This window comes from Amphibalanus amphitrite, unplaced genomic scaffold, assembly GCF_019059575.1.
Source record: "Amphibalanus amphitrite isolate SeventyFive unplaced genomic scaffold, NRLGWU_Aamphi_draft 000003F_arrow, whole genome shotgun sequence".
Taxonomy (NCBI): Eukaryota; Metazoa; Arthropoda; class Thecostraca; order Balanomorpha; family Balanidae; genus Amphibalanus; species Amphibalanus amphitrite.
Genome location: NW_024881500.1, coordinates 2,301,713 through 2,326,513, shown reverse-complemented (window position 1 = coordinate 2,326,513; position 24,801 = coordinate 2,301,713). Strand labels below are relative to the sequence as shown.

The 24,801-nt window shown below is 46.2% G+C and overlaps 1 protein-coding gene across 3 annotated transcripts in view; it reads left to right on the top strand.

Annotated features, from left to right (window-relative positions):
• Positions 1-23,592, top strand: part of LOC122368501 (serine/threonine-protein kinase NIM1-like) — a 59,309-nt gene extending 35,717 nt beyond the window's left edge. For all 3 annotated transcript variants that reach the window (XM_043342618.1, XM_043342532.1, XM_043342709.1), the window contains 3 exons: positions 9,072-9,183; positions 20,105-20,261; positions 21,429-23,592. In XM_043342618.1, coding sequence (XP_043198553.1) covers positions 9,072-9,183; positions 20,105-20,261; positions 21,429-22,214 — 1,055 coding nt within the window. In that variant the 3' untranslated portion in view covers positions 22,215-23,592. The remainder of the gene's footprint in view (positions 1-9,071; positions 9,184-20,104; positions 20,262-21,428) is intronic.
• The last annotated feature ends 1,209 nt before the right edge of the window (positions 23,593-24,801 follow it).

Here is a 24,801-nt window from a genome sequence, read left to right as displayed (position 1 = left end):
GAAATGACGTCAGAGTGACGTCATGTTCTGCCGTTTTCGACCCAAAAAAGGGTTTCGCGGGAAGAGCTGTCAGGCCTATAGCTTTGCAAATACAGAAAAACGATAAAGACATAAAAGCTGTAGAATTGACAGGGCTACAAAACTGCTATCTCGGATTTTTAAAAGTTTTGGATTTTGACCCCCAAAAATCAAAAAATAGATTTTTTGATTAAAATAGCCGAAAAATCCAAAAAGTTTTTTGAATTTCGAAAAACCCGGAATATATTTCATAGTCCTTACCGCCTTCTATCTACATACCAAATTTGAGATCGATACCTCTTTTTTTGGCCAAGTTACAGCGAAAAAAAACTGTTCAAAATTGATGACGTCAAATTTTCAAACTCAATTTTTTGCAATTCTAGACCTCGTAGCGCAAAACAAAGACCACCATTAGACTCCCCGTGACGAGCTGCATCGAATCAATACCCATTTTATGCAAAAATATCAACTTTGAAATTTGACCTTTTTTGACCTGACCTTGACCTGACCTCCACCAGAAAGTGACCTAAGCCGTACCTGATAGTCTTATAACCAACACCATTGAGTTGGAAATGAAAAATTGGCCATAAAACATGCATCGCACAACCTTAGTACCTAAAGTTAGGTTCATGTGACCTGACCTGTGACCCTTGGTGACCTGACCTGTGACCTGACCTGGTAATGTCAGTGACCTCTTATAGCAATATATGTACTAGGCAACTGACGCCCTATCGCTGATTCTCGACAAAATGCGTTTTCTTCGGTGTTATAGCGCATTCCCTAGATGACCCGTGAACGGTGAAACATTTCATCTTTGACCTGACCTGTGACGTCATCGGTGACCCTGAGGTCAATGAAATTTGGTTTCCTTCGACAAATTTGACAGGCCTTTCGAACGCCGTTTGAATTTTGCGGATCCGTCCAGTAGTTTCGGAGATACGAGGGGGGCAAAAAATAGCCCCCCCCCCCCACCAGGTCGCGTTATAAACAGACCCCACCAGGGCGCGGGTTAAACACCTGCAGACGCAGTGCATATACTCCCCTGCCCCATTCCTATTTTATCATAATCCTTCAATAATCCGTAATGACAATTCAACGCAAGCGAGCAAACAAAACAACACGTTTATCGGCGACATCATATCGAATAAAAAAGCGACAGTGATGATTAAAATAGACTTAGCGCGAGGGCAAATCGAGGGGTATATATACTATATATGTATCACATACCGAGTATTTTATTCCCATCTAGCAAATCAAGACTGGGGATCTTGTCCAACAAGTCAGCGGCCGTTCTAGACACAGATAAATGCTTTGTTTTCGGTCGCATCATTATCTGCAATAATTCGAAGCGAGGTTTAACCCTCGCCGGCCGAGAAGAAGGGGTGAATGCCGCCACCATGTATTTTTTTGCGGTAGCTCAAAGCACACTGATGATAGAAGGCTGACATTTCATATGCCTTGCATTTGATTCAAGCCGGATCATTTGACATCAACCACGTTTTCAGGTCAGGTCACTTAACCATGGCGTCTTAAGTAAACCTCTGCACGGTTGTCGGTTATAAAATGATGCAAATCCGCAATGCACTTAGTGTCATATAAGCATAATGGGGAAATATGGAAGCTGTTAATCTTGGTGTCGGAAATGATCTAAAATTATACCTCAACTCTCAAGCACTTCAAATCGTGACTTCATACATTCTTGGCAAGGTCTAATGCTTCACTTTTGCATTGTTCACCTTGCGTGACGTCATTTATGACGTCACTAGGGTGATAGGAGTGCTTCGTCAATAACTCCCGATCAAAATGAGCTAGCCAGTCGGGACAGCTATCAATGGACTTTGCAAGACTTGCCGAATCAAATGTTATGCAACATGTCCTCCTTTCAACAGCTTCGTGACCTGTGTTGCCCTAACATGACATTGACCTCAGGTAAACATCCTAAATTGCTTTATCTTAACAAAAAAGCATGTAAATCGACGCGTATGAGAACAGAAAACACGATTGTATCGAAAGGACGATAATGCGACCATTATTGTGGTTATTTACAAAAAAAAAAAAACGATCGAATGCCTTGGGGCCCTTGACCTGCCCTAAGAGGTCACTGATATTTTAAAATGGGGTACCAGTCGCTGCGTCACGTAACGAAGTAAACGCTCGTTTTGTCCGCGAGGCTCTAGCAGCTAGCTGAATTATAGGGGCTAAACATGGGGTTGGGGGATCGTTCCCTTCTCACTCACTATTTGGCCGGAATAGTGTTTGCAATTATTGTTAAAATCTAGCATTTTAAGATTTCAAATGACCCATTTTTCCCGCCCAAGTCTTTCAATTCAAGGTCATAACACCAGGTCACGTCAAGTGACCTTACCTCAAGGAAAGTTCCTGTGCTCATCAATCTAAATACACCGACTAACCGATCGGCGATCGCTTTAGAACTTTCAGCGATTTCAATAGGCAACACTATACCTATGCATTTCAAACGTTTACTTTGCAAGTTTGACATTGTTGACAGAGAGGCCGGGTCAATTTGGAGATCGTTCAAGTCAATGGGAGAAAATTGAACTGCGCTTTTTTGGACGGAACGCATAATAAACACTCTGAAGTCTGAAAACATGTGGTGTTTGATGAGATACAATACTAAATGAGAAAATTATTTGTTTTGTTGGGAGCCATCTTTTTCGGTCTGAAAAGGCCCTTGCAGAGCTATGACATAACTATGCTCTGGTGTAGTAATTAGGTTGTGCGAGCCAGCGACAGTGATCTGCGGAAGCGAGACTGTTCCCGTGGGACGATTGCCCTGTCGGGACGGTCCAGCCGTCTCCCAAACCGTCACCACGAAGAGGATTATTTGTCCTGGAATCAGACATGTGCATGGATCCGAGAAAATGGATCTGGGATCTGATCCCACGGATCCTGATCTCGGATCCGTGGGGATCATAGATCCAGCTCTTTAATTTATCGAGAGATCCGTAGGTATCATAGATCCGAGTCTAGTATTTTTGCTTGAGATCCAGTGGGATCACAGATCCTCATTTATTTTTGGTCAACACAGAAATCCCAAAGATCACTCGTTGCAACTCACAAACGATCTTATTTAGTGATTTAATGTGATAACACGTCATAATCCATAGTTTTATGGCACTTATTGACATAGAAACACTTGGAAACCTGGTTCCAAATGTTATGCATGGTGGGATCCACTCAGATCAAAGACCCATGTTCTTGGTTTATCGTCAGATCCTGTGAGATCATAGATCCAGGATACTTTTTTCACGCCGGATTCTGTGGGATCATAGATCCCAACCTGCAATTTGCCTCGAGATCCACTGAGATCATAGATCCATCACTCGGATCCATGCACATTTCTGCCTGGAATTGATCCGACATCAACTACAGGTTGGCTGGTGGGGTGACCTCCAGTCCAGAGAGGGAAGCATGAAGACTAGGCGAAGCGACAATATTATTCAGACATAGCGGTAAACGAGCTGATTGTTGTGTTATGTTAGGCTCGGTCGATTTCAGAGCGGGAAGGATGACAGGAATTAGGGGGAGACAGTGGGCTTGGGCGGTGTTTCGCGGCCCCACGCTGCAGCACGTTGAGCTGCGCTGCTGCATTGTTGCGGCGGTTGATATGAATTCGGCTCCACGCTAGCGTTGCGAGCTTCCGAGTCTGTTGATGTTTCCATGGAAATTGGAAACCCAATGCACCGATGCGCGCAACGCACCTTGTCCAAGCAAAATTTTACCACCGATGACCTCTGGTGACATGACCTCTGGTTCTGACCCGATCTTAAATTGGCTGAAGCATTTCTTCTTCTTCTTTTTGCTACTTTTGACGCTACTTCGAATGCCACTTAAATGCCCAAAGCTGAGTTATAAGAATGATGCTCAATCCCCATTTCCCCTCCAACAGGGCGTTAGAGTCTAGGCATTCCTGTGGGGCACGGGCTAACAATGACTATCTCTATAATCATTGTGGCCATGAACAACTTCTGCCATTCTTAAACACCGGTTTCGCTGCGCTGAGCGGTGGCCGTCCCGTTTGTTGGATTCTACAGCTGGCTGGCGGAAAGCGTTACCGGCCGCCCGCCCACCGCCCGCGGGCCGGACCGAGCGGTCCCGCTGACCCTACCTGACCTGAGCCCGGCGCGATATGGGACAGGCAGACGGGGGTTCGGCTCAGCGAAGGCAGCGCCCACTGGTGCTGGGGACTTTTTTAATAGACCTACTGTACACTCGGGGGCAGATTGATGTTCCACCACTCCCTACCCATCGGGCTCCCATGGATCAGCAGTGGCTGCTGCCAATGTTGCCTGCCCTCAGCACTGCTCAGCACTGCCTGCCAATGCCAGTGCTGCCAGTCCTGCCACTGACAGCAGCCAGTGCGGGAGCCATGGGAGCCCGATGGGTAGGGAGTGGTGGAACATCAATCTGCCCCCGAGTGTACCAATATGTTAAATAGTTTTAAATACTTTTTCGCGAATTGTGCACTTCTGGCACCAGTTTTAAAAAGAAAATGAAAAATAATAATGTCAAAATGAAAAACAACGATATCTTCATATTTCACGAAGGTGGCCCTTTTCCTTTAACCAAGGTCATCCATATTCGAATCAGGGCCAATTTTTTTTTTTTAGAATAGGTGTAAAATTCATTAATTCGAGGTCACTGGAAGTTTCGTTGCAATATACTCCTTTTTGCGCGTCTTAAAAGGAAAGCCCCAGAGGGATCCACCATCGGACCCCATTTCCCCTCTGCAGGCAGGTCCGAGGGTAGCAGGGCTGAGGCTAGCCAGGTACCTCGTAGTTACTGATACGTCATCCGACGAATCGACTGCAACCATTATTTTGACAATCAGACGAGCGCTTGGGTCAGTTTTGACGCGCTCGCTCATTTGAGGGATAAAAAGGGACTAAAATCATATTGTCATGCTGATGTTCTAGCCCACAGCTTATTGACCTATAAGCAATAGGGACTATAGGGAGCTCTTGAAGCGATTCTGAATCTGACGTTGTATTTGTTGACGTTGCTGACGCCAACTTCCCTGACATGATAGCTAAAAAAAGCATATTCAGCATCGCCAAAAGTGGGGGGTTGACCCCCCCGGTTCTGACGAGTGGGGGGGTCGCGACCCCCCCGACCCCCCCGTCGGCGACGCCCCTGGCTTCAAGCACCATTATTCATGCATGTGCCACGTGGGATGCGTCCTACGGATTCGTATTACATCACAAAAGAAGCAAAGAAACGAAAAAGTTTGTTTGTTCGTGAAACAATTTGAAATGTTTCCAAGAGGTCCACGGATGCTACTGTACTAATATTCTGAAATGAATACCATTGTTTGTATTTATACGACACCTTTTGCATGAGTGCAATATGATTTAGCCTTTAATATTTACATTTCATTGTCCTGTTTTTGGCAAAATGTGCAATACCAGTAAAACGCCTTTTGGGCGACCAACGGAGCGAGCGAGAGGATGGGCCTTGCACGTGCGAAATTGCGAGAGGGTACCTCCAACTAACTTGTGCACTGCACCCTACTAACCGGTCTTTAGCGATGTGCCAAATTTCAGCGCAATCGGCCTAGCCGTTCTCGAGATCTGGAAGCGACACACTGCACGTGCGCACGTGCAAGCGGGGTTCAAACTGACTTTTGCACGACGGCACCCTACTAACTGGTCCCCAACCGTGTACCAAATTTGAGCGCAATCGGCCCAGCCGTTCTCGAGATCTGGGAGCGCCCCCTGCACGTGCGCACGTGCTGTAGCACCCCAACCTTAACACATGCAGATGAATTATCTGATGGAGACCTAACTGTGTACCGAGTTTCAATTCAATCGGCCCAACCGTTGTGCCGTTATTGAGGTTGCAATTTTGGGGGTTCTTAAAAAATGTCCAACTTTACCACGCGCCACGTGCGGTGTTTGGCATGAACGCATGGTGGCCATCACACCACAGAACTTTTACGTCCAAGTGACATTCAGTAAAGAAGACCGCTTGTCAATCGGATGTCCCGTTCCTAAGATATTAGCTTTTGAAGAGCGTCCCCACGGCCGGCCGGCCGGCCGGCCGCTCATACTCAGGATTTTCCCTTAACTCAGTATGAGACTCCGCTCGCTTCGCTCGCTCCGTAACCAGCATTGCATGACATTTTTAGCTGAACAGGCTTCTGGAACCCAGCATTAGCCCACAAAAGGCAAATTATGATAGGCGATGTTTGTTGTTTGTTTGCAGAAACTTGCCAACAATCGCAGGCACGTACATTTTGATAACGATCAAACTGCATCCAATTATAGCTTCTTGGTGCTACTTATTGCGCAATAAGCTTTTTTATTCATAACTCCTCCATATACAAAAACAACAATCGTGATAGAACAGCACTTAGGTGAAAGGATTTTATGGAAAATACATGGAACGGAACCATGAAAATAAAGCTTTACCCACGTCAGCCGACGTGTTTTAAGCTATGTGGACTATTACAGTGCTAGTTGTTGTGTCTAAAATTTGTGCGTACATCTTTTTCTGATACATGCTGACGCTGTTTTGAGCTACATAACTAAAATGATAAAAACAGTGAAGTTACAGTCTCCCAAATGGAAAATTTCGAAATAGAAAACATCCATTCAACTGATAAAGATGTGGGTGATCCTAAAATGATGTTGCAAGAAATAATGTTTGTGTCATCAGACACTAGAAATGGACGCTATTTACCGAAATTATTGATATCAATAAGCCACAGAGTTAACTAAGTAATTAATGTGTCACTGCTTCTTAGCTCCCTGACAAAACGATGTTTCCGTAGGCACGCAAATGTCAGAATCGGTGGAGCAGAGTAGGTCACGTCCGAAAAGCACATGTGTTCAAACACTCTCCGTCAGCAGTGAAAAGCAGTTGTCAACAGACAGAACATCGTACCATTGTTGGCACTGAGCCGTCCATGCCGCAGATGACAGCGATCGATAGAATAGTACCATCTTGTTATGCCTAGGTAGTTGCTGGTCCTTAGTCGGAACGCAACGAAAAATAGTGATAGGTAGTGAAAAAGGAATATCAGAAATAGGTACGCTCAATTTTGCTATATTATGATTGGATGTAAATTGTTTACCTAAACGAGCGTCTCTCTTACCAATCAACGTGATCGCATTGTGGTGAATACTAATCGATGCAGTAACTTATATTCATAATTCAACAAAGTAGAGCAAGCACGAAATAGCAATGCAATACTTGCAATATGATTTATGTAGTTTAGTTTGTTCAAGTAACTTTATCAGTGGCCATTGTTGAAAATTTGGTTGTTACAATTAAATACATTAAGCCACATTATCATCGACTATTCTAGCCAGATTCGACCTTTTCAAAGCACTGACGAAATACCATCGGGAAACCTCGTGTAATTCGCACAATACATAAATTTACTACATCGTCATCGTTCCATCGCTCGCCTCATATTCCAAACTCCTGCGTGATGGGCGGCCCTGACCGCCGGTCCCGACACGGTGCGTGTTGGAAGAAACAACTGTTTCCACACGCGGGTCGGGCGGACGCCCGGCTGTGAGCACGACTGACTGAGGGAGCCGGCCTACTTAATGACCCTCAAATCGATCCAGTGACCTTGACTGGAGCCGTGCCGGGGGCGTCCTGTGACCTACCTGGCATCTTGGTACGAAATCTGCCGGCGAAGTTTGCAAAACAGTGGAAAGGATGGAAGGAGGTTGCATTATAATGGGTAACAGGAGACTATTGAGTATTAGTGATGTATGATGACCTTCGGCCTCACCGTTACACGCGACACGTGACCTCTCCGTCTCACCAACATGCGACGCTTGACCTTCATTTCCTCCTTTGACATGCACCCTCCTTGCTGTGTCAATGACCGCTCCTTCTTATCTCCGGCGCTGCCCCTGGCCCACATTTCACCATAAACGCTGTGCTGTGAATAATGGCTGAACAGGGGCGTCGGTAGTAAATCGTTCTGTCGCTTTCAAATTTACAAGCTGAGTAGCTGATTATCTGTCGGTACGGTCATTTGTCTTCAGTGATATCGGTGCATGGACCAAGTCCCTCTAAGTCCAAATCCAAGTCTCTGTCTCCTTCTTCTCTCTCTCTCTCTCTCTCTCTCTCTCTCTCTCTCTCTCTCTCTCTCTCTCTCTCTCTCTCTCTCTCTCTCTCTCTCTCTCTCTCTCTCTCTCTATCTATCTCTCTCTCTCTTTCTCTCTCTCTCCCTCCATCTCTCTCCTCACTCACTCACTCACTCACTCACTCATTCACTCTCTCTCTCTCTCCCTCTCCATCTCCCTCTATCTCCCCCTATCTCTCCCTTTCTCGCTTCTCTCACTCCTCTCTCTCATCTCTTCTCCTTTCTTTCCCGCTCATCCTTTCTCTTCATTTCCTGCCTCTATCTCCCTTTCTTCCCTCCCTCGTATTCCGGTTTGCAGCACCCTCTCACCGTCTAACCCCCCCACCTGCTGCACTCTATCCATCTGACAAATCGCGACCACCACGACGTGGCCCGACGCTATCTCGACGGTTAATGACCATGTGCCATGACGTGGAAGCATGTGCTTCTTCAGCTCGATCTGCCGATGGCGGTGCCAGTCAGTCTCATCAGACAGAGTGAGCCAGCGAATTCGTGCGGGACCTAACTGAAGTGTTTCTACCAGTTATGCTCGATAAAACTCAAGACGTTTAAAAAGTTAAATATTGTTGTATCGGGCCTTTTTGATAGCTTTCATCTTGATATTTTTTCAAGGAAATTGATGATAAATCACTTACCTAGATAGTCTTCAACTGTAATATTAAATGCACTTTATCGTATAGGCATCATTTCTTATGCGCCTGAAAGGGCAAACTGATTTCCACGGCGAAATGACAAATGCGTGTTTCCAAGCACATATAAGGAACCACACGAATCGGCGAAGACCCAAACCTCCGTATGAAGTTGCGGGCTCGTCAAACGTGTTGAACCATTTCCAAGCTTCCATGGCAACAGTGATGTGTGCTGTGTAATAACGTGTGAATATTTCTCACGGCTCACGGCGTACGCTATTTTTGTCCTTCCGCAGAGAGGGTAGCCGTCAAAGTTATCAACAAGGCTAAGCTGGACCAGAAAACGCAGAGGATGCTGGCGCGAGAAATCGCCAACATGGACCGGGTGCATCACCCGAACATTATCCGGTGAGTGAGTGGAGGGGAAGGCAGGGTAAGACCCTCTCCTATTGGCACCTGTAGCTTAACACCATCGTAAACATTTGATAAAGCAGGGCGGGATGTATGGGCAACGTGCATTGCATAATAGTGTTAGCGGAAACGTGTGAACAGGTTTTAACTGCGGATTATATAATAGCGCGGAATACCTGTTCTCTGCACACTCGTGCAAGTTCGATGTTGCATTACTGGTAAGATGAGGTAACAACGAAGAGCAGGCGAAATTATCTCAGTCGAGGACCGATAGCTCTCAGACTTTTTCGACCATATTCGTGACACACTGTTCTTTCACCTCAATTACAATCTGAAGCGGAGTTTTTTTTTAACGGCTCAGAGTGCGTCAAAGAGAGAGAGAGAGAGAGAGAGAGAGAGAGAGAGAGAGAGAGAGAGAGAGAGAGAGAGAGAGAGAGAGAGAGAGAGAGAGAGAGAGAGAGAGAGAGAGAGAGAGAGAGAGAGAGAGAGAGAGAGAGAGAGAGAGAGAGAGAGAGAGAGAGAGAGAGAGAGAGAGAGAGAGAGAGAGAGGGCAAGCATCTCTTTGTCCATTAGATCCCCACGGCTAGGCAAAATAAATAGATAACTCAGCGCTTCGGGTGGGCAAAACTCATGCCATGACTCGACAGAAGTCGCACATTGGACTCGAGGTGTGCCAACTCCCCTCCCCTCCCTCCCTCCCTCCCGCTCTGCCCACCGCCGGGCAGTCTGGCAACTTTGGTCGGGGGCCTCGGGCACGCGGCGTCTTTGTGGCAGTCGACCGGCCCCGCTCCAACCCTGGCGACCGGCCCCGCTCCAACCCTGTCGACCGGCCGCTGCCCTGGCTGCTGCAATCAGAGCGGTCAGGCTAGAGATGCGGCTTTGGTTACCGACATTCTGCGGTGCGCGAACTTGTTTTAAGGAACACCTTCCAGTTCACATGCATAAAAAGTATGTAGGTTTTAATTTAAAAGGACGAACTTCTGTTGTATTATTTTGCTAAACCGTAACATTATGCCTAGATTCACTGAAAGGCGCCAATAATGGTATAACATTCTTGTAATAGAAACTGCTTTTTAGACCGACTTTCATCTTTTTTATTTGTTAGCGATACAGATCAGTCAGGCTGTTCTCAGCAAGCTGCAAACAGCGAGTCTAGTTGCAGAAAAGTTGCACCTCCACCCGGAGCGCGGGTGGCCCGGGGCGATAGGCAGGGACGGCACGCCCATGACGCGGTCAGCGACTCTGGCCGCTCGTGGTGTCTGCAGGCGGGCCGGGCGCGCACCACAAGTCGCCGTGACTCGGCAGAGGCGTGAGAGACGTGAGGCACGGGCAGATCCGGGCTCACCCGCGTCACTGGGAGTGAGTGGGGTGAAATGAGCAGCAGTTGATCGCTCAGGATGGCCATATTGTAACTGTAAGGCTATTGTATGGCTATTGTAGAATGGCTATTGTAACTGTATTCGACTGTGATTGCTCAGTTCTCACCCGGTGTCTAAGCTGACGCGTTTACGACGTACAACTGCTATAACCAGCTCACTGCAAAGGCGTCAAGTCAAACTGAACGCGTCAAAAGGCCGCGGGAAGACACAAAGGATGTGGGGAGCCTGTGACGTCCACAATGGCGTCAGTTCGCTGTTTTTTTGTCTTTTTTTATCGTTTGAGGCGCAGTGTATTTGGGGGAAAGCGGTTTAGCGGAACTCTTTGCATTCATACGTGAGGGAAACTGCTTTGCATACCCAAAGTTGACGCTTGATTACGTGATATCGGAAGCGGGGCGGCTAAAACTCGGGTTACGTGGCGCGAAACTGTATTCATTGATAGACTGCCTAGAAACGATCTCCCTTAGAAAGGTCAACCACATATTGCCTACTGGTTATCAACACTTGCAAGAAAACTCATCCATACGTTATCCGTCTCGGGAAATGTTTTCCTAAGCTTTTGATCATAACTCCTACTCGGTCGGAAGGTCCCGGACGACCCAGCTTGCCCAACACCCTTGAGTCGCTTCAAGTGAATCCTCCCTCCCACACAGACTGGTCATTCAAAGGGCGTCTAACCTCCGGTCTGCTGGATTCCCCGCCGGGGGATTAGCATAAGCCTCCACACCGGAACCGGCAGCTTGTCATGAAAAGCTAACGGCAGGCTCGTGGAAAGGCTCGATTTCCTGCGTCTGAGCGCCAGCCAGGGCCGAAAAGGTGCGGGCGCCATGAAATGACGATGAGTTGGGCTCCTGATGGCTTTGTTCACGGCTGTGTTCCGAGTAGACCTCAGACAGTCGTCACGTAGTCGTTGATTCTGCCGTGACTCGGCTCGTTTCACCGCCTGATCCACATTTACCACATGTTCTGCCGGTCGTGCGGCGCGGTCATCCCCACATCCTGTTGTTCATGCCGCACGGAGCGACAAACGCGCACTAACTAGTCGCTCTGATAGCGTGAGCTGCGGTTCAAGCGGCGCTCAGTCGTGTGATCGAACCACGAACCGATCTCTGCTGTGGTGGTGCGTGCTTGGGATGATGAACCTTGCGTGTTGGTATTTTATGCATACATGAAATTTTCCTCCTACCTTCTAAATTTCAAATTGATGTGGACTCAATGATGTCAGAATCCATTACTCAGACAAATAGCTGTTATTGGTTAGTTTAACTCTTATTTATGTCACCAAATGATTGTTTATGCTTTATCAACATAACACCGTCGGCCGTTCAAACGAGTAACTACATACAGTCAAATTGTGTAATTACTGCCTCAACCGGCGCCAGCAATGCAAAAACTGCTAATACACAAGTGTTAAACGGGTGGTAGGTGCTACATCATTGCCGAAATGCGTAGAAGGAAGTGGTCTTTCTCTCGTATTCACCTTTTTCAGGGTTTTGTAGGTCTCAACCTATCGATTTGGTCATGACGCAGGGCACTTACTTCCTATCGGGGCATTCCACGTCAAATCGAACAAAAATCGGCTGTTTTGCACCTTACCATCAGCGATTTCATTATAAATTTGTGAGCGAGTTCCTGTGTCGCCCCGAACATTACATTGATGTTTTTTGCACATTCTGACCACAGGTCTTCTAAATATAGGGCATCGAATTTTTACAAAATGTTGCATCTTTATATTTTTGAACGACCATAACTTTGGTTGTACTTGTTTGATTTGAATGAAATAAACCTTACTGTTTAGGTAATTTCTTAAGCATTTGTTTAGAATTGCACCTACTTAAATATATGACCTTGAAATTTGCTTAACTCTGTTCTTAAGCACAAAAATTGAAATAGCAAAAAACACGTCACCTTCGATTTGGCTAATTTTCATATATCTTATTGCCTACCATATTCTTAACAACCTGTGAAAAAATTAGAGTGGGCCATTCATAAGTTTTGAAGAAAATGGCACATATGCAAACGTATGTTAGCACGCGCAGTGGAGGGGGAAGAGTGAATTTCGCCCCACCCCTCCTGTTTTTCGCCAATATCTCATAGTATTAATGCGAAATTAATTATAGCTACCTGTCCAAAATTGAATTGCACATCTCATCGTGCAAGCAAGAAGAAAATCGGTTCACTACTGGTCTAGTAATAGCGGTGTAAAGTGAACATCCTGTCGCCGCGGCGACTCGGCAGCCGGCGCCGACCGCTAGCCGCCGCCTGAATTGTAGACTGTGCCGGGACGGAACGGAACGGTTCCGTCTTTACATCGCGCTCCTTACCGCTGATTACGTTCGATTCGCGTCAAATTTTGTGAGAAGACTAAGAAATGTACAGGCAATCTTATGGTGTAAGAATTTTGAAAATCAATTGGTAAACAATTGAAATATGAACGTGTAAACACAAAATTGTGATTGCTGCGTTTCCCGCGTCGGCCGATCCCGCCTCAGCCGGCGACATGTTAAGGCCGCCGTCCACTGCGACGGAATTCCGTCCGGAGTCCGTCCGGAATGTCGCCGCACGCTGGCCGCATCCGGTCCGGATGCGGTCCGGATGCGGAGAGCTAATAAATGTTTCCTATCACTTATTACCAAATAAAATATTGCAAGTAACCAGCAGCAAATACTCTTGCCATTCTAAGGAAATAATTTTTACTTACTTCATGATGATCGAGTTCCAATTCTTCGTACAATTCACAATGTTTGCCTCCGATACGGCCCCTAACCACCAGAGCTGGGCGCGTTCCTCGATTTTCGGTAGTGCGTTAGCGTTCCTGCGTTCCTCCGGCCGCGGTTAGTGCGTTCCTGGAATAGCGTTCCTCAATTTTGTTTCGTTCGGTGCGTTAGCGTTCCTGCGTTCCTGCGTTCCTCCCTCAAAAATACCGCCGAACCACGCGGCGCGGGCCCAACCAAACACGGGGCGAATCGATCACAGAATACCCAGAATGGCGACGTGGGGCCGAAAAGCAACTCGACATCTCTTTTCCGAATCGAATATCTGAAATACGTTTTACCAATATCATCCGTAGGGTTTTCAACAAAAATACGACCTGCTTAAAAACAATAGTTTAGTTAAAAGATGTATCTTAGTAAAAGTTATCATATTTACTCTACACATTTAATGCCTGAAACTGAATCGAATAGTAAACATCACCACTAAAAATCTGTAATGCCTGAAACAGAATCGAATAGTAAACATCACCACTAAATCTAAGCAAGCCTTCCTCGATTGCATATTTACGTCTGGACAACGAGTTGCGTTGGTGAGGCCGGAAATAGTGGCGATTTCAGGACCGCAATAATGGACCGTCATTGGAATGATTCTTTTTTTAAACGTGCACGGTTTTTAGCCGAAATTTAGTTCTTTCTACAAAATATTTTGTAATTGGATTTGGCCGAGAATGAATACCATCAGGGCTTATTTTTTACTGTCATTTTATTTTGTCCAGAAGCATATAGTGCTGTTTTATTGCAGTTTTTGCGCGTTTGTTACAAAATATGAAGCGAACCTGCAAAAAAGTTCCAAGGTAACGTTGACGTATATCGCAAAATATCATATTGACCTCAAGTTCATCCGTTCCTTCCATGATTGACTAGACAGTTTTACACATTTCAATTTTATCTTGGATCAATCAGAGGAGTCCGTGTGATCAGTGCCAACTGCCAGAGGTTAACTTGAAGGGAAGCTATGATAATTGCTCTTGTCCATGTCCCTCCACTCACTGTCAGACTAAGAAGAAGTCATTAAATATTTTGGTTTGTGTATTCCAAGAGGAGAGAGAAGTGGGAACTATTTTCTTTGCGGCTTCATGTCGAATTGAAGATGGATCATTAAATTTTCAAGGCGTTGATTAACCAAGCATTTAGTCTTTCTCGTACATAAGCAGTGGCTAAGAAGAAAAAGTTAATCATACCTTGTCCTGAAGTTCAGTCATCTTACTTCAACTCAAACTTTGCAGCAAGATCCCCAAGGACAGAGGATATATTGTATACCCATCCTGTAAATCAAAGTATTTTTGTGCCTGCAAAGGCTTAAGTTATTTGTTGTGTGCTCGGAGTGAGGCTATGGGCGTTTTGTTGAATGTTTATGCGGAAATTGAATATACCTAACTGTGACCCTGTGATTGTTTGTATATTTACTACAGTCAAACAGCATATTCAAATAATTTACTCACCTAGCTCATCTCATAGCTGTACCCCCCAGGATTTGTACTTATTGATGTCTCGAGCAGGAACAAAGCACTAAACTAGCTTAGTTATCATTTCCCACATTTTTCTGAGCGTCAAACATGGCATACAGCAGTGCAGAGCAGCTTCAGAGAAGAAACACTTAAAATGCACAGACTCGCACCAGCCACCCAATGAGCCAGTTCCTCATTTGGATGCTGTTACCCTGGATGTGGTTTGGCAAGGTGAGCTAACTGTTGTCAAGTTGAAGGTTAGCAGGTAAGATTGAGTTAGGGTGAGTACCTAGTACCTGTAACTGGGTGCTAATGCTATGGTCTTGGGTAAGTTGCAAATAAGTGTGATGATTGAGGCTAGGTCAGGTTAGTCAGGTATGAATTGATCAGGCCACATTTTTTTATGGACACTTGGCAAATTAGAAAAAACTAGCATGACCTAATCTTAGCTAACCCAACTATACCCACATAACTACTAAACTACTGAGCACCTACCTAAATTGTGCCTACATCTCATACCAAGTCAAAATATTCCCTTTCTGGAAGATTACCCTCAGTCCCTCAGTACTTTTTATCCCAGCCCTGTGAAAACCTAATACTTCTAAGTTCTGAGTCCCTTCTGGCCATCCACAGAAAGAAATGCTGACAGCTTTGCTTGTGTATATTAGACCAATAATCACCATCACGAATGACTATGAACACATGACATGATCACATCGTTGCATGGATTTTCACATTGACAATTTTACTTAAATCCTTTTTTCAAGAAATGCAAAGTAATGATGAACATCAAATTAAACATTAAGCTGATTTAGTGATCCAAGCTTTCTTCTCCAGTAGCAATAGAATGATAGCATGTTTCATTTGCCAGACACTGAGTACCTAATGCACATTACCATCTGCATAGCAAAGTAAAGCTGCCTGGGTTCGTTCATTCTAGAATTTTTCACTTGATAGTTAGCACTCATTGATCTTGCTGCTGTAAGTTATATTTCAATATTCATACCAATACATCAATACGCGTTCATCAGCCAACATTTACTGGCTTGATACTGCGCGTGCTCTTCAGTATTGATCTCCTGCAATACCTATTATAGCTTGTTTTCGGCCAATAAGCTCTTTTAATTTTACTTTTTTTCTTGCTGATAAGTGAGCCAGATCAACTTGCATTTAGCAACCAACATTTCCTAGCTTCAACCTGATATTACTCAGGACTCAGGACTCTTCAGTCTCCTGTATACTTCAACTTGGGATTGTTTTCAGTCAACATGCTTCTTTAATATGATATAATTCAGTCACAAGGGATTCAAAACTTCCAACAAAACGACATACTAGAGTTCGAAAACCACCAGATAAACTTGAAAAAATGCCTTGGAACGGAGCAGAACGGAGCCAAGCGGTGCTCCATTTGTTTGTTTACAATAATTGTAGTGCTGATGTATTGTTTTAGGACTCTAGCGGTCGGCTTATAAAAAAATGAAACATTTTTACAAAATCTGTATGACAATTAATATTTTTCTGAAAGAACCAAAATATTCAAGAGCCAAACACTGTGAAATACAGGAATCGGAACGAAATAGTAACCCAAAAATCCAGCCTAATAACCGGCTCCTAAAACTGCGGCAAAATCAGCACTTTTCCCCGCAACTCGTTGTCCAGACGTAAATATGCTCCTCGATTCGACTGACAAGTGGCGCCTCTACCGGCAAACACACGTACTCGAGATTCAAACATTTGACACAGAGGTCATTGGCAGCAATACAATTTTTCGGGTGGTTCCGCAAGAACGCAGGAACGCTTCAAAATTTCGGGTGGTGCGTTCCTCTTACTTGCGTTCCTTTGAAAAACTTTGCGTTCCTGCGTTCTTGCGGCGTTCCTAAAAAGGGCGGTGCGTACGTACGGAAGAACGCAGGAACGCACTAAAGGAACGCACTTGCCCAGCTCTGCTAACCACGTCTGTTCCGGACGTTCCGGATGCGTTTTCCGCAGAAAAGTTCAACGCGTCGGACATCACTCTTCCGTCTCCGTAGCAACCGCATCCGAAACGCATGCGGAGAGCTGACGGAAAATCAACAGCTGATTGCCGTTCGGATGCGGTCCGGACGGAGCGCACACGATTTCCGTACGGACCGGATGCGCCCATAGGGTTCTGTGTTAAATTCCGTACGGACCGCACGCGTTCCGCACAGTGGACGGCGGCCTTAACTCCTAGCAGGTCTCTAACTGCCATATTTAATATTGGATTAACTAGAAATTCCCCATACATACTCAAAAATGTATATTCTTTCGTATAGTGAAGATAAAAAGACGTGAAGATATCGTTGTGTGATAATGTTTTCGTTGAATTTTTGGCTTCATGATGCATTTCCACGCGGCTCAAAATTCACCGCAAAATACTGTTTGTCTGAGACACTTTTACTATGGAACTTGAATGCTTGACTACGATGACTATGTATTTCCATTCTCGCAGAGTTTGGGATATCACTAATCAGCAATCATTCATTTCAGAAAGTGAACACAAGCAAGCATGTCTTGACTCTGTCTTTCAAGGTCACGCGCGGTTGCGTGATGTTGATGCATGAAAACGGCGTTTGCCGCGAGAGTTATGAATGGCCCACTCCAATTTTTTCACAGATGGTTAGGAACATTGTGACGGACATCATATGTAAAAATTACCCGAATCGAAGGTGACGTGTTTTTTGCTATTTAAATTTTTATGTTTTAATTCAAGGTCAAATGCATTTCAAGGTCACTTCAATTTAATTTTATAATTAAAAATCAAAGCCTTATCAATTGCCTACAAGACCCTGTTAATATCATTTTGATACCAGAAAAGGAACCAGAGTTATAGACATTTAAAAAATTGATGTGTGGCATTTTTGGCTATATTCGATGACCTATATCTCAGCGATACTTTATCAAATTTCGAAAATATTATACGTAACTCAGTTTTGAACCATGCCCAGTCTGCCTACAAATTTTCAGAAAAATCGAAGGGGATGACGGATTTCGGTGTTTGATTTGACGTGGAATGCCCCTATCGGCTCTCCATGACTTTGCGAATTTTAATTCATGATTTATCGCCCATCAGCATTCATACATCTTTGACACAGCACACTTGTGACCCGATGACAGCTCGCGGGCCATGGCACAGGTGTTCGTTTTTATGAACACGTTTTTATCAGAATAGACGTCAAGCTGCTTGCGCTTCAACAGCTCACATTCTTCATGCTGGCACTCTGTGACGGAGGAGCAGCCAGTCGCCAGTGCTCCGCTAGGGATGCCGTCAGCTGAAGGAGAAATAAATCGCAGTGAACACCGTCACGGTGTCCCTCAGCCCCCCTCACCCCCATCCCTGACGTATCTCTGGCCGACGTCACATCCGCTGCCATCCTCGCTTTTAGCTGGCTGACGGCCACATCCTAAACCGTTCCACTTCCGCTGGCGTCGTCGATCCTATGCTGGCTGTTGACCACAACCTAAGCCGTTCGTTACATCAGCTGCCTCAGTCCGTGCGCCATCCGCACGTCCTCCGGTGACTGATGTCCTCGGCTCCCAGTGACGTTGTTGTGACGCAGGCTGGCAACTGATGGCAGAACGCCAGGTTACGCTGGCGTCACATTGGTCCTGGCGAGTGGCGTGCGGTCCTGTTCCATTTTAAGAACTGCAATTCGTCGTTGGGTCGTTTCCTGAGACCTACATTTGGCTGCGAGCTGCTAAGCAGCGGCGCAACGTTGGAATGGTATACCACAACATTGGATGTAACGCAAAGATAGGATTATTTAACATTTTCTTGGGCTAAGAATTATTAACAATGAAAAAAATGTAAGAAATAGTTCTTTCAACTGGTCATCATATGCATACATTCGGATCTTGAAAATATTGTGACGGAACGTTTGGTTCTTATTTTGATTGAATATGGTTATTGGAATTATGCTTTGAGGAATGAGCCCTGAATGAGCCTATGATTATTTCAGATTAGATGCCTCTCACCTCGGGTTCATATTTACGCTTGTTTAGGCATACCTATACTGAATATCTGCATATTTTTGTTGCGTTCATTTCCATTGTGATAATTTGACATTTTTCCTCATTATCTCAAGACTTGTACGGAATATAATTAGCCACATAATGAGCATAATGAACATAATGAAGATTACATCATCCTTGTTGGCGACTGACCTGCCATTCATTCCCATCTGACCTCAATTCTGTGCGGTCTCTCGAATCACTTGGTCGGTGTCTATGTGTAAAAATAAACACTCCCTATCGACGCAGTGACATCCGGCGCCTCAGACTGGAGATGGGAGAGACCCACGTCCGGTTTGGGCCCGTGGACTGAAACACATGGCAATACATATCTTATGGACTGTTAAGAAGCGTTAAGATAATGAATTTTATTGGGAAAGAAGGAAAACATTTCGAATTAGTCCTTGTTACTTGTATCACACAGAGGTCTATGGTACCTATCACATTTCCTATCATGCCATTTCTTTCACCTTCGATTTTCGAACACCTTCTCCAGTCTCCACCCTCCGTCGTCGCTCGAGACCCTTCCAGTCTCGGTCCCGCTGCCGTCCCTGTGTGTGTGTATGTGTGTGTGTGTTATCGTCAAGTGCGGCGGCCTCACCAAGGCCAGTACATCGATCTGGCCCACGACGCGGCGGCTGGCCGGCACAAGGCGTTACCCCCATCCCGCCCCGGTCCCCGTCCGTCGCGGCACTCCACCGGCCGAGCTGTCCTGTTTGTGTGCGTGACTCTATTGTAGAGGGCGACCATCGTGTGCGTGACATGTCGATTACCGTGGAGCCGCCAGGGTCTAGGCCAGTGTGGCTAGGGAGGGAGGCGGGGTGGTTGGAGGGTTAGTGAGTGCGGTCAATGCAAACATTGACAAAGGTGGTATATGAAATATGGACAGCCTTATTCGTTTTCTCAAGTACCTACATATGCTAGCTGTATTGACATGCATGTGAATTTTGATTGTTGTGGAATATAATCACAACGGGATTTACATCGATCGCAAATCGTCATGTCCCTTAGCCCGTTCCGGGTTTTAACTAACAAACCATACGCAGCCCCAGCCCCCACTTTATGTAAACCGATCGATAGCCCGGGCAATATTCGCGGATTGCATTGGCTGCTGCCCGAGCTGACCCACTGATCCTGTTACCCTTACCAACCGCTCCACACTGTCACCGGCATCGTCTACTGCGTCACCGTTCTAGCGACTGAGGATGCTAGAGAGCCTGCTGGAGCCACTGATGTATATGTTGCTGTAATGATGACTGTGCTGACCCTGTCGTCCTGTGTTCGGTAGGCTGTACGAGGTGCTGGAGACGCTCTCCAAGATCCACCTGGTGATGGAGCACGCGCCGGGAGGCGAGCTCTTCCACAAGATCACTACCGAGGGCAGGATGTCGGAGCAGCGAGCACGACCTCTGGTGGCCCAGCTGGTGTCGGCGGTACAGCACATGGTGAGCCGCCGGATCTGGACGGAGACCTGAAACGTACGGAGACCTGACCTCACGGCACTTGACCTCACGAAACCTGACCTCACGACATCTGACCTCTCGAAACATAACCTCACGAAACCTGACGTCACGAAAGCTGGCCTCTTCAAAACCTGACATCTTCAAAACCGAGCTCAAAACCCGACCTCTCCCAAAACCTCACCTTTTGCAACTCCTGACATCTTGAAAGTACCTGCATGCATTTGCAAACATTTTCTTACAGTTCTTTGCTTTTTATGGTTAGGTCGTGACGGGGCTATCTTGTTTACATTTAGACGATCGTTTTGTTGATGTTCCATAAGCCTACTAATTTGTCTAACAAAAGATACTGCGAGGTCTTGGATCATGTGTTTAAAAAGAACATATATACAGTTTGATGCTCAAACTGTTACCAACTAACGGAGCGACACCCCTGCCGTTTGTTCGGATTCATTGGAAATTATTCAAAAGCACCATACCATGCATACCTATCACAGTTTAAGTTCACACTCCATAGCTCGCAGCTAGCTATAAGTAACTTGCATTTGATTCATGCGCGCACAGGGTATGAACACTGAACAGGGCTTGCTATTGTTATCGTTTATTCTTTCGAACTTTTCCTATACATTATCTGAGAACCATTAGGCAAGAGTTTTTATTCTTCATATTCTCAATCAACCAATCTAATTAAACTAAATTCATGTACTAACGCATTACTTTATGAAAATACTTGTCCTACTTCATTGGTTGAAAGGCGTGGTACTACAGTGAGCGAGTTAAATACTGCTGACATATGGCTGTTCCTGGATTGAAGTCCTTAATGTAACATCGATTCATTAACATTTGATGCCGACCCTACCACTGCCCAGTTCTCGAAACTGCATCGGTACCATTAATAAATGAAAACCGGCGTCGCAAAACTACGTCTGTTGCCTCAGGCCGCTCCGCTTTCCGGCCATCACCTGGTATACCGCGACCCGCGTGCTGAAATCGATAGGAGAACCACAAAACAGTTGCAGCTGCTGTTCAGCCTTTGATGCAAAAAATCAGTGTCGCAATAACATGTCAACCGACTGCTGGTGGGGCGTTCTACTTGCTTAACTGCCGCTCACCTTTCCTGCCAGCAATCTGACTATCTTATTGCTGTTGCAGCACAACAACAACATGATCCACCGCGACATCAAGGCCGAGAACGTCTTCTTCTCGCGTCCGGACGTCGTCAAGCTGGGCGACTTCGGCTTCAGCACGTTGGTCAACGCGCCCGAGCAGCACCTGACCACCTTCTGCGGCTCGCCGCCCTACGCCGCGCCCGAGCTCTTCCGCGACGACTACTACACGGGAGCCGCCGTCGACGCCTGGGCTCTCGGCATCCTCGTGCACTTCATGGTGGCCGGCGCCATGCCGTTCCGGGCGACGACCGTGACGGCGCTGAAGCGTCAGATCCTCTCTGGGGCGTTTCCGGAGCCGGAGGGGGTGAGCGCGCAGTGTCTGTCGCTGATCCGGGGACTGCTGCGGCTGCAGCCGGCCGAGCGCTGGACGCTCCGGGAGGTGGCTGACTGTCCGTGGCTGGCGGGCCAGACGCTGCCCTCGCCCAGCCGGCCGTTCTCTCTCACTGCCGCCGTACCGGGGAGGACGGTCGAGGATATGGATAAGCTAGAGACCGCCACTCGCGCGCGGCTCGTGAAGCTCGGCCTGGACGCGGACGCGCTGGAGGCGCACTGGGAGCGGGGCGGCCGGAGTCCCGTGACGGGCATCTATCGCATCACCATGCACCGGATGATGCGCGCGGAGGATGGGGAGGTGAACGAGACGGACTCGCCGCGCAGGAGAGTCGGGACTCCGACCGACTCGCGCCCGGACTCGAGGGACTCGCGGTCCGTGTCTCCCGGCGTGGTCTCCGTGAAAAATGATAAGTCAAAGGCGTGCACGATTCTGTGATAAGACGTGATGAGCACTGAGCGAGTCAGAGCCGATGCGTAGTGTTGTTATCGGCTGAACTATTTTCGAATGTGCGTTGTTAGGTGTGAGACTGAGAACTATTTTTTGATTGCGTATTGTTAGACGTGTGAAGCCCGCCGATCCGCTCTCCATTGGGTCTCAATTGCGCGAAACCACTCGCCTGTGAGAAGGCAATCTTGTTTTTGCGTTGTGATAAGGAGGTTGTTATGGGGCTGTATGCCAGCATCCATGACTGATGGGCTCACGTATTGAAGTTCATTCGGCTGTATTTGAGCATTGAGTACTGAGTGTTGTGTGCAGAGTGCGGGGTTTATTTGGAATCCTGATTTTCCACTCCAACCTGAGCTCTGCAACCTGAGATTTGGAAGCATAGTTTTACAAAACTTCGGTGCGAAAAAGTATTGCCAAATGCGGCTGAATTATTTTCTGCCAGGCGACATTAACCCATGACAATTGCTGTGTTTAGAAAAGCTATTTGAAAGTCACATGGTCGTCAAACGAACCTTTCATTAATAATGGGAGGATTGAACAAGATCTTTAACACGCTATGCCGTTTGGTGAGACATTTTCCCTTTTGAATATCGTCAATAAACCTAGATGCAATAGGTATAATAGTTCAGGCTTCATTAGGCGAGATAAATTATCCCAGCAAATACTATTATCACTATCAGCACTATACGTTACATCATCACCATCATTAAGGCTATTGGTATATTTAAGCAAATGACACAATAAGCAAGATGATACTGCATTTCTCGAGCTCCTTCAGTAATGATATCGACGTAACTTCTAGAACTTCAGTTACTTCTAGAAATTAAGAAAGCCCGCCATACGTCTTTTTTGAAAATATTATTCCGTTGAATCTGTCTCTAGCCTGCCTAATCGTAGCCCATTTCTTCTGGGTGGCGTATGTTCTGCATTCACAATGCTATGCAGCAATGAATTAAACTTATTTTCTTATCAGTATTGAATCATTCAGACTGATTCATAAAGTGATATTCCGAGCACTGTAAAAGAAGGCACCTTGTTCTGCACTTATGCTAATTGACTCGAATTTGAATTGTGATCCTATTGGCTTTGGATAAGTAGAGTGTACTCGCTATGGGGACTACCGTAGATCTGGTCCACGAAAGTTGCTTTAACGGTATGGACTTGTATTTCGATTCATATGAATCATTTACAAGTTTGAAGAAGGTCTCGATGGTCTCGTGAGCATTGCGTGTTGGATCTGGCGGACTGCGCTCGAGTGATATGCATTGTTTAGCCCGCGGATGATCGACATTCGACGCTGGTGTGCGTGTGTATGTGAAAGGTGCGAAACTATGCTCCGTTACGTGCAATACAATACCTGACCTCAGTGAGAAGATGGAACAGTTGTTGAGCTGGTTCTGGGTTGAGACAACAAGTCACAAATGTGCGAAAAAAGAGCAAAAGAGAAAAAAGTCCCCTGTCAGACGATTTCACAGTCGGTAGGCAACGCCACAGGGCTGTCGGTCGCACAAAAGCAGAAGAAGCCTTGGTTCAGCGGCACCAGTGCTGACTCCAGTGAAACAGACCCAGTTCTTTGCACCTGACAATCGTGCAGTGAGGCACACCCTAACGAGCCTGAGTCACAAGCACAGGTGATGTGCGGCTGGCAGTAACCAGCAGTGGTTGGTTCGGAGCGGCACCAAACACATGTGACCTGTGACCTGTAATTGGCGCATAAAATCGTTCAGTTTCGGGACTGTCCGCTCTGCTCCCCAATGCTGCACTCGGCTGGCTCCGAGGTAAGAAACACTAACCACCGGATAGGTTTTAGCTGTGAGCGGAACCACTTACACAGCAAAGGTGAGCTAATTTTGCACTAGAATCCCCTCGGCTCCACCGACATAAGGCTTCAGGAAGCCGTATCTGACGAGTGAGTACCTCTGAGAGTAAGCACGCCGCGTATAGGGCATCCCTTGCGTAACACCACTTTGAAGGCCGTCTGTTTCGTCGTCACTTTTTCGTGAGTTGTGCAAGGACCCACCAAATACATAAGGAAGCCCTAGACTTGCCTTTGTTTGGCTCACTTGCACGGGAGCAGCTTCCGTCCTTGTCAATAAATTCTAAGGGTTAAGTGTAGGATGGCTTTCAACGAAGGTTGCTGCTAAACATAAAACATAATAAAAACAAGCAGTTGCAGCATGCTGGTCAAGTGAAGAAGGAACTATGCATATCATTTTTCTTCCCAGTTTTTTCAGACTCACGTTACACAATCAACCTGTTCACAAGACGGTCACATATCACACACGACTGAACACCAGCACCTAACCATACACTGTAAAAAATATTGACTAGCCCCTCGTCAAATGATTCTCAACGCTAAATGTCGGGGGTACAGACTAGTTTTGCATCCTACTTTTGACACACGCTGCGAGCCCCTGGCTTGTTTTGTGTTCGTCAGATGACAGTTACCAGGTGTCGGTTAGTTTTTACCACGTCCCAAAAATAGCTGGAGCGTTTCTGCCTTGTTTTGGAAGCAGGTCCTCGTTAATGCTGTGTGTGATAACAAAGTACCTAGTGACAATAATAACGAAAAACA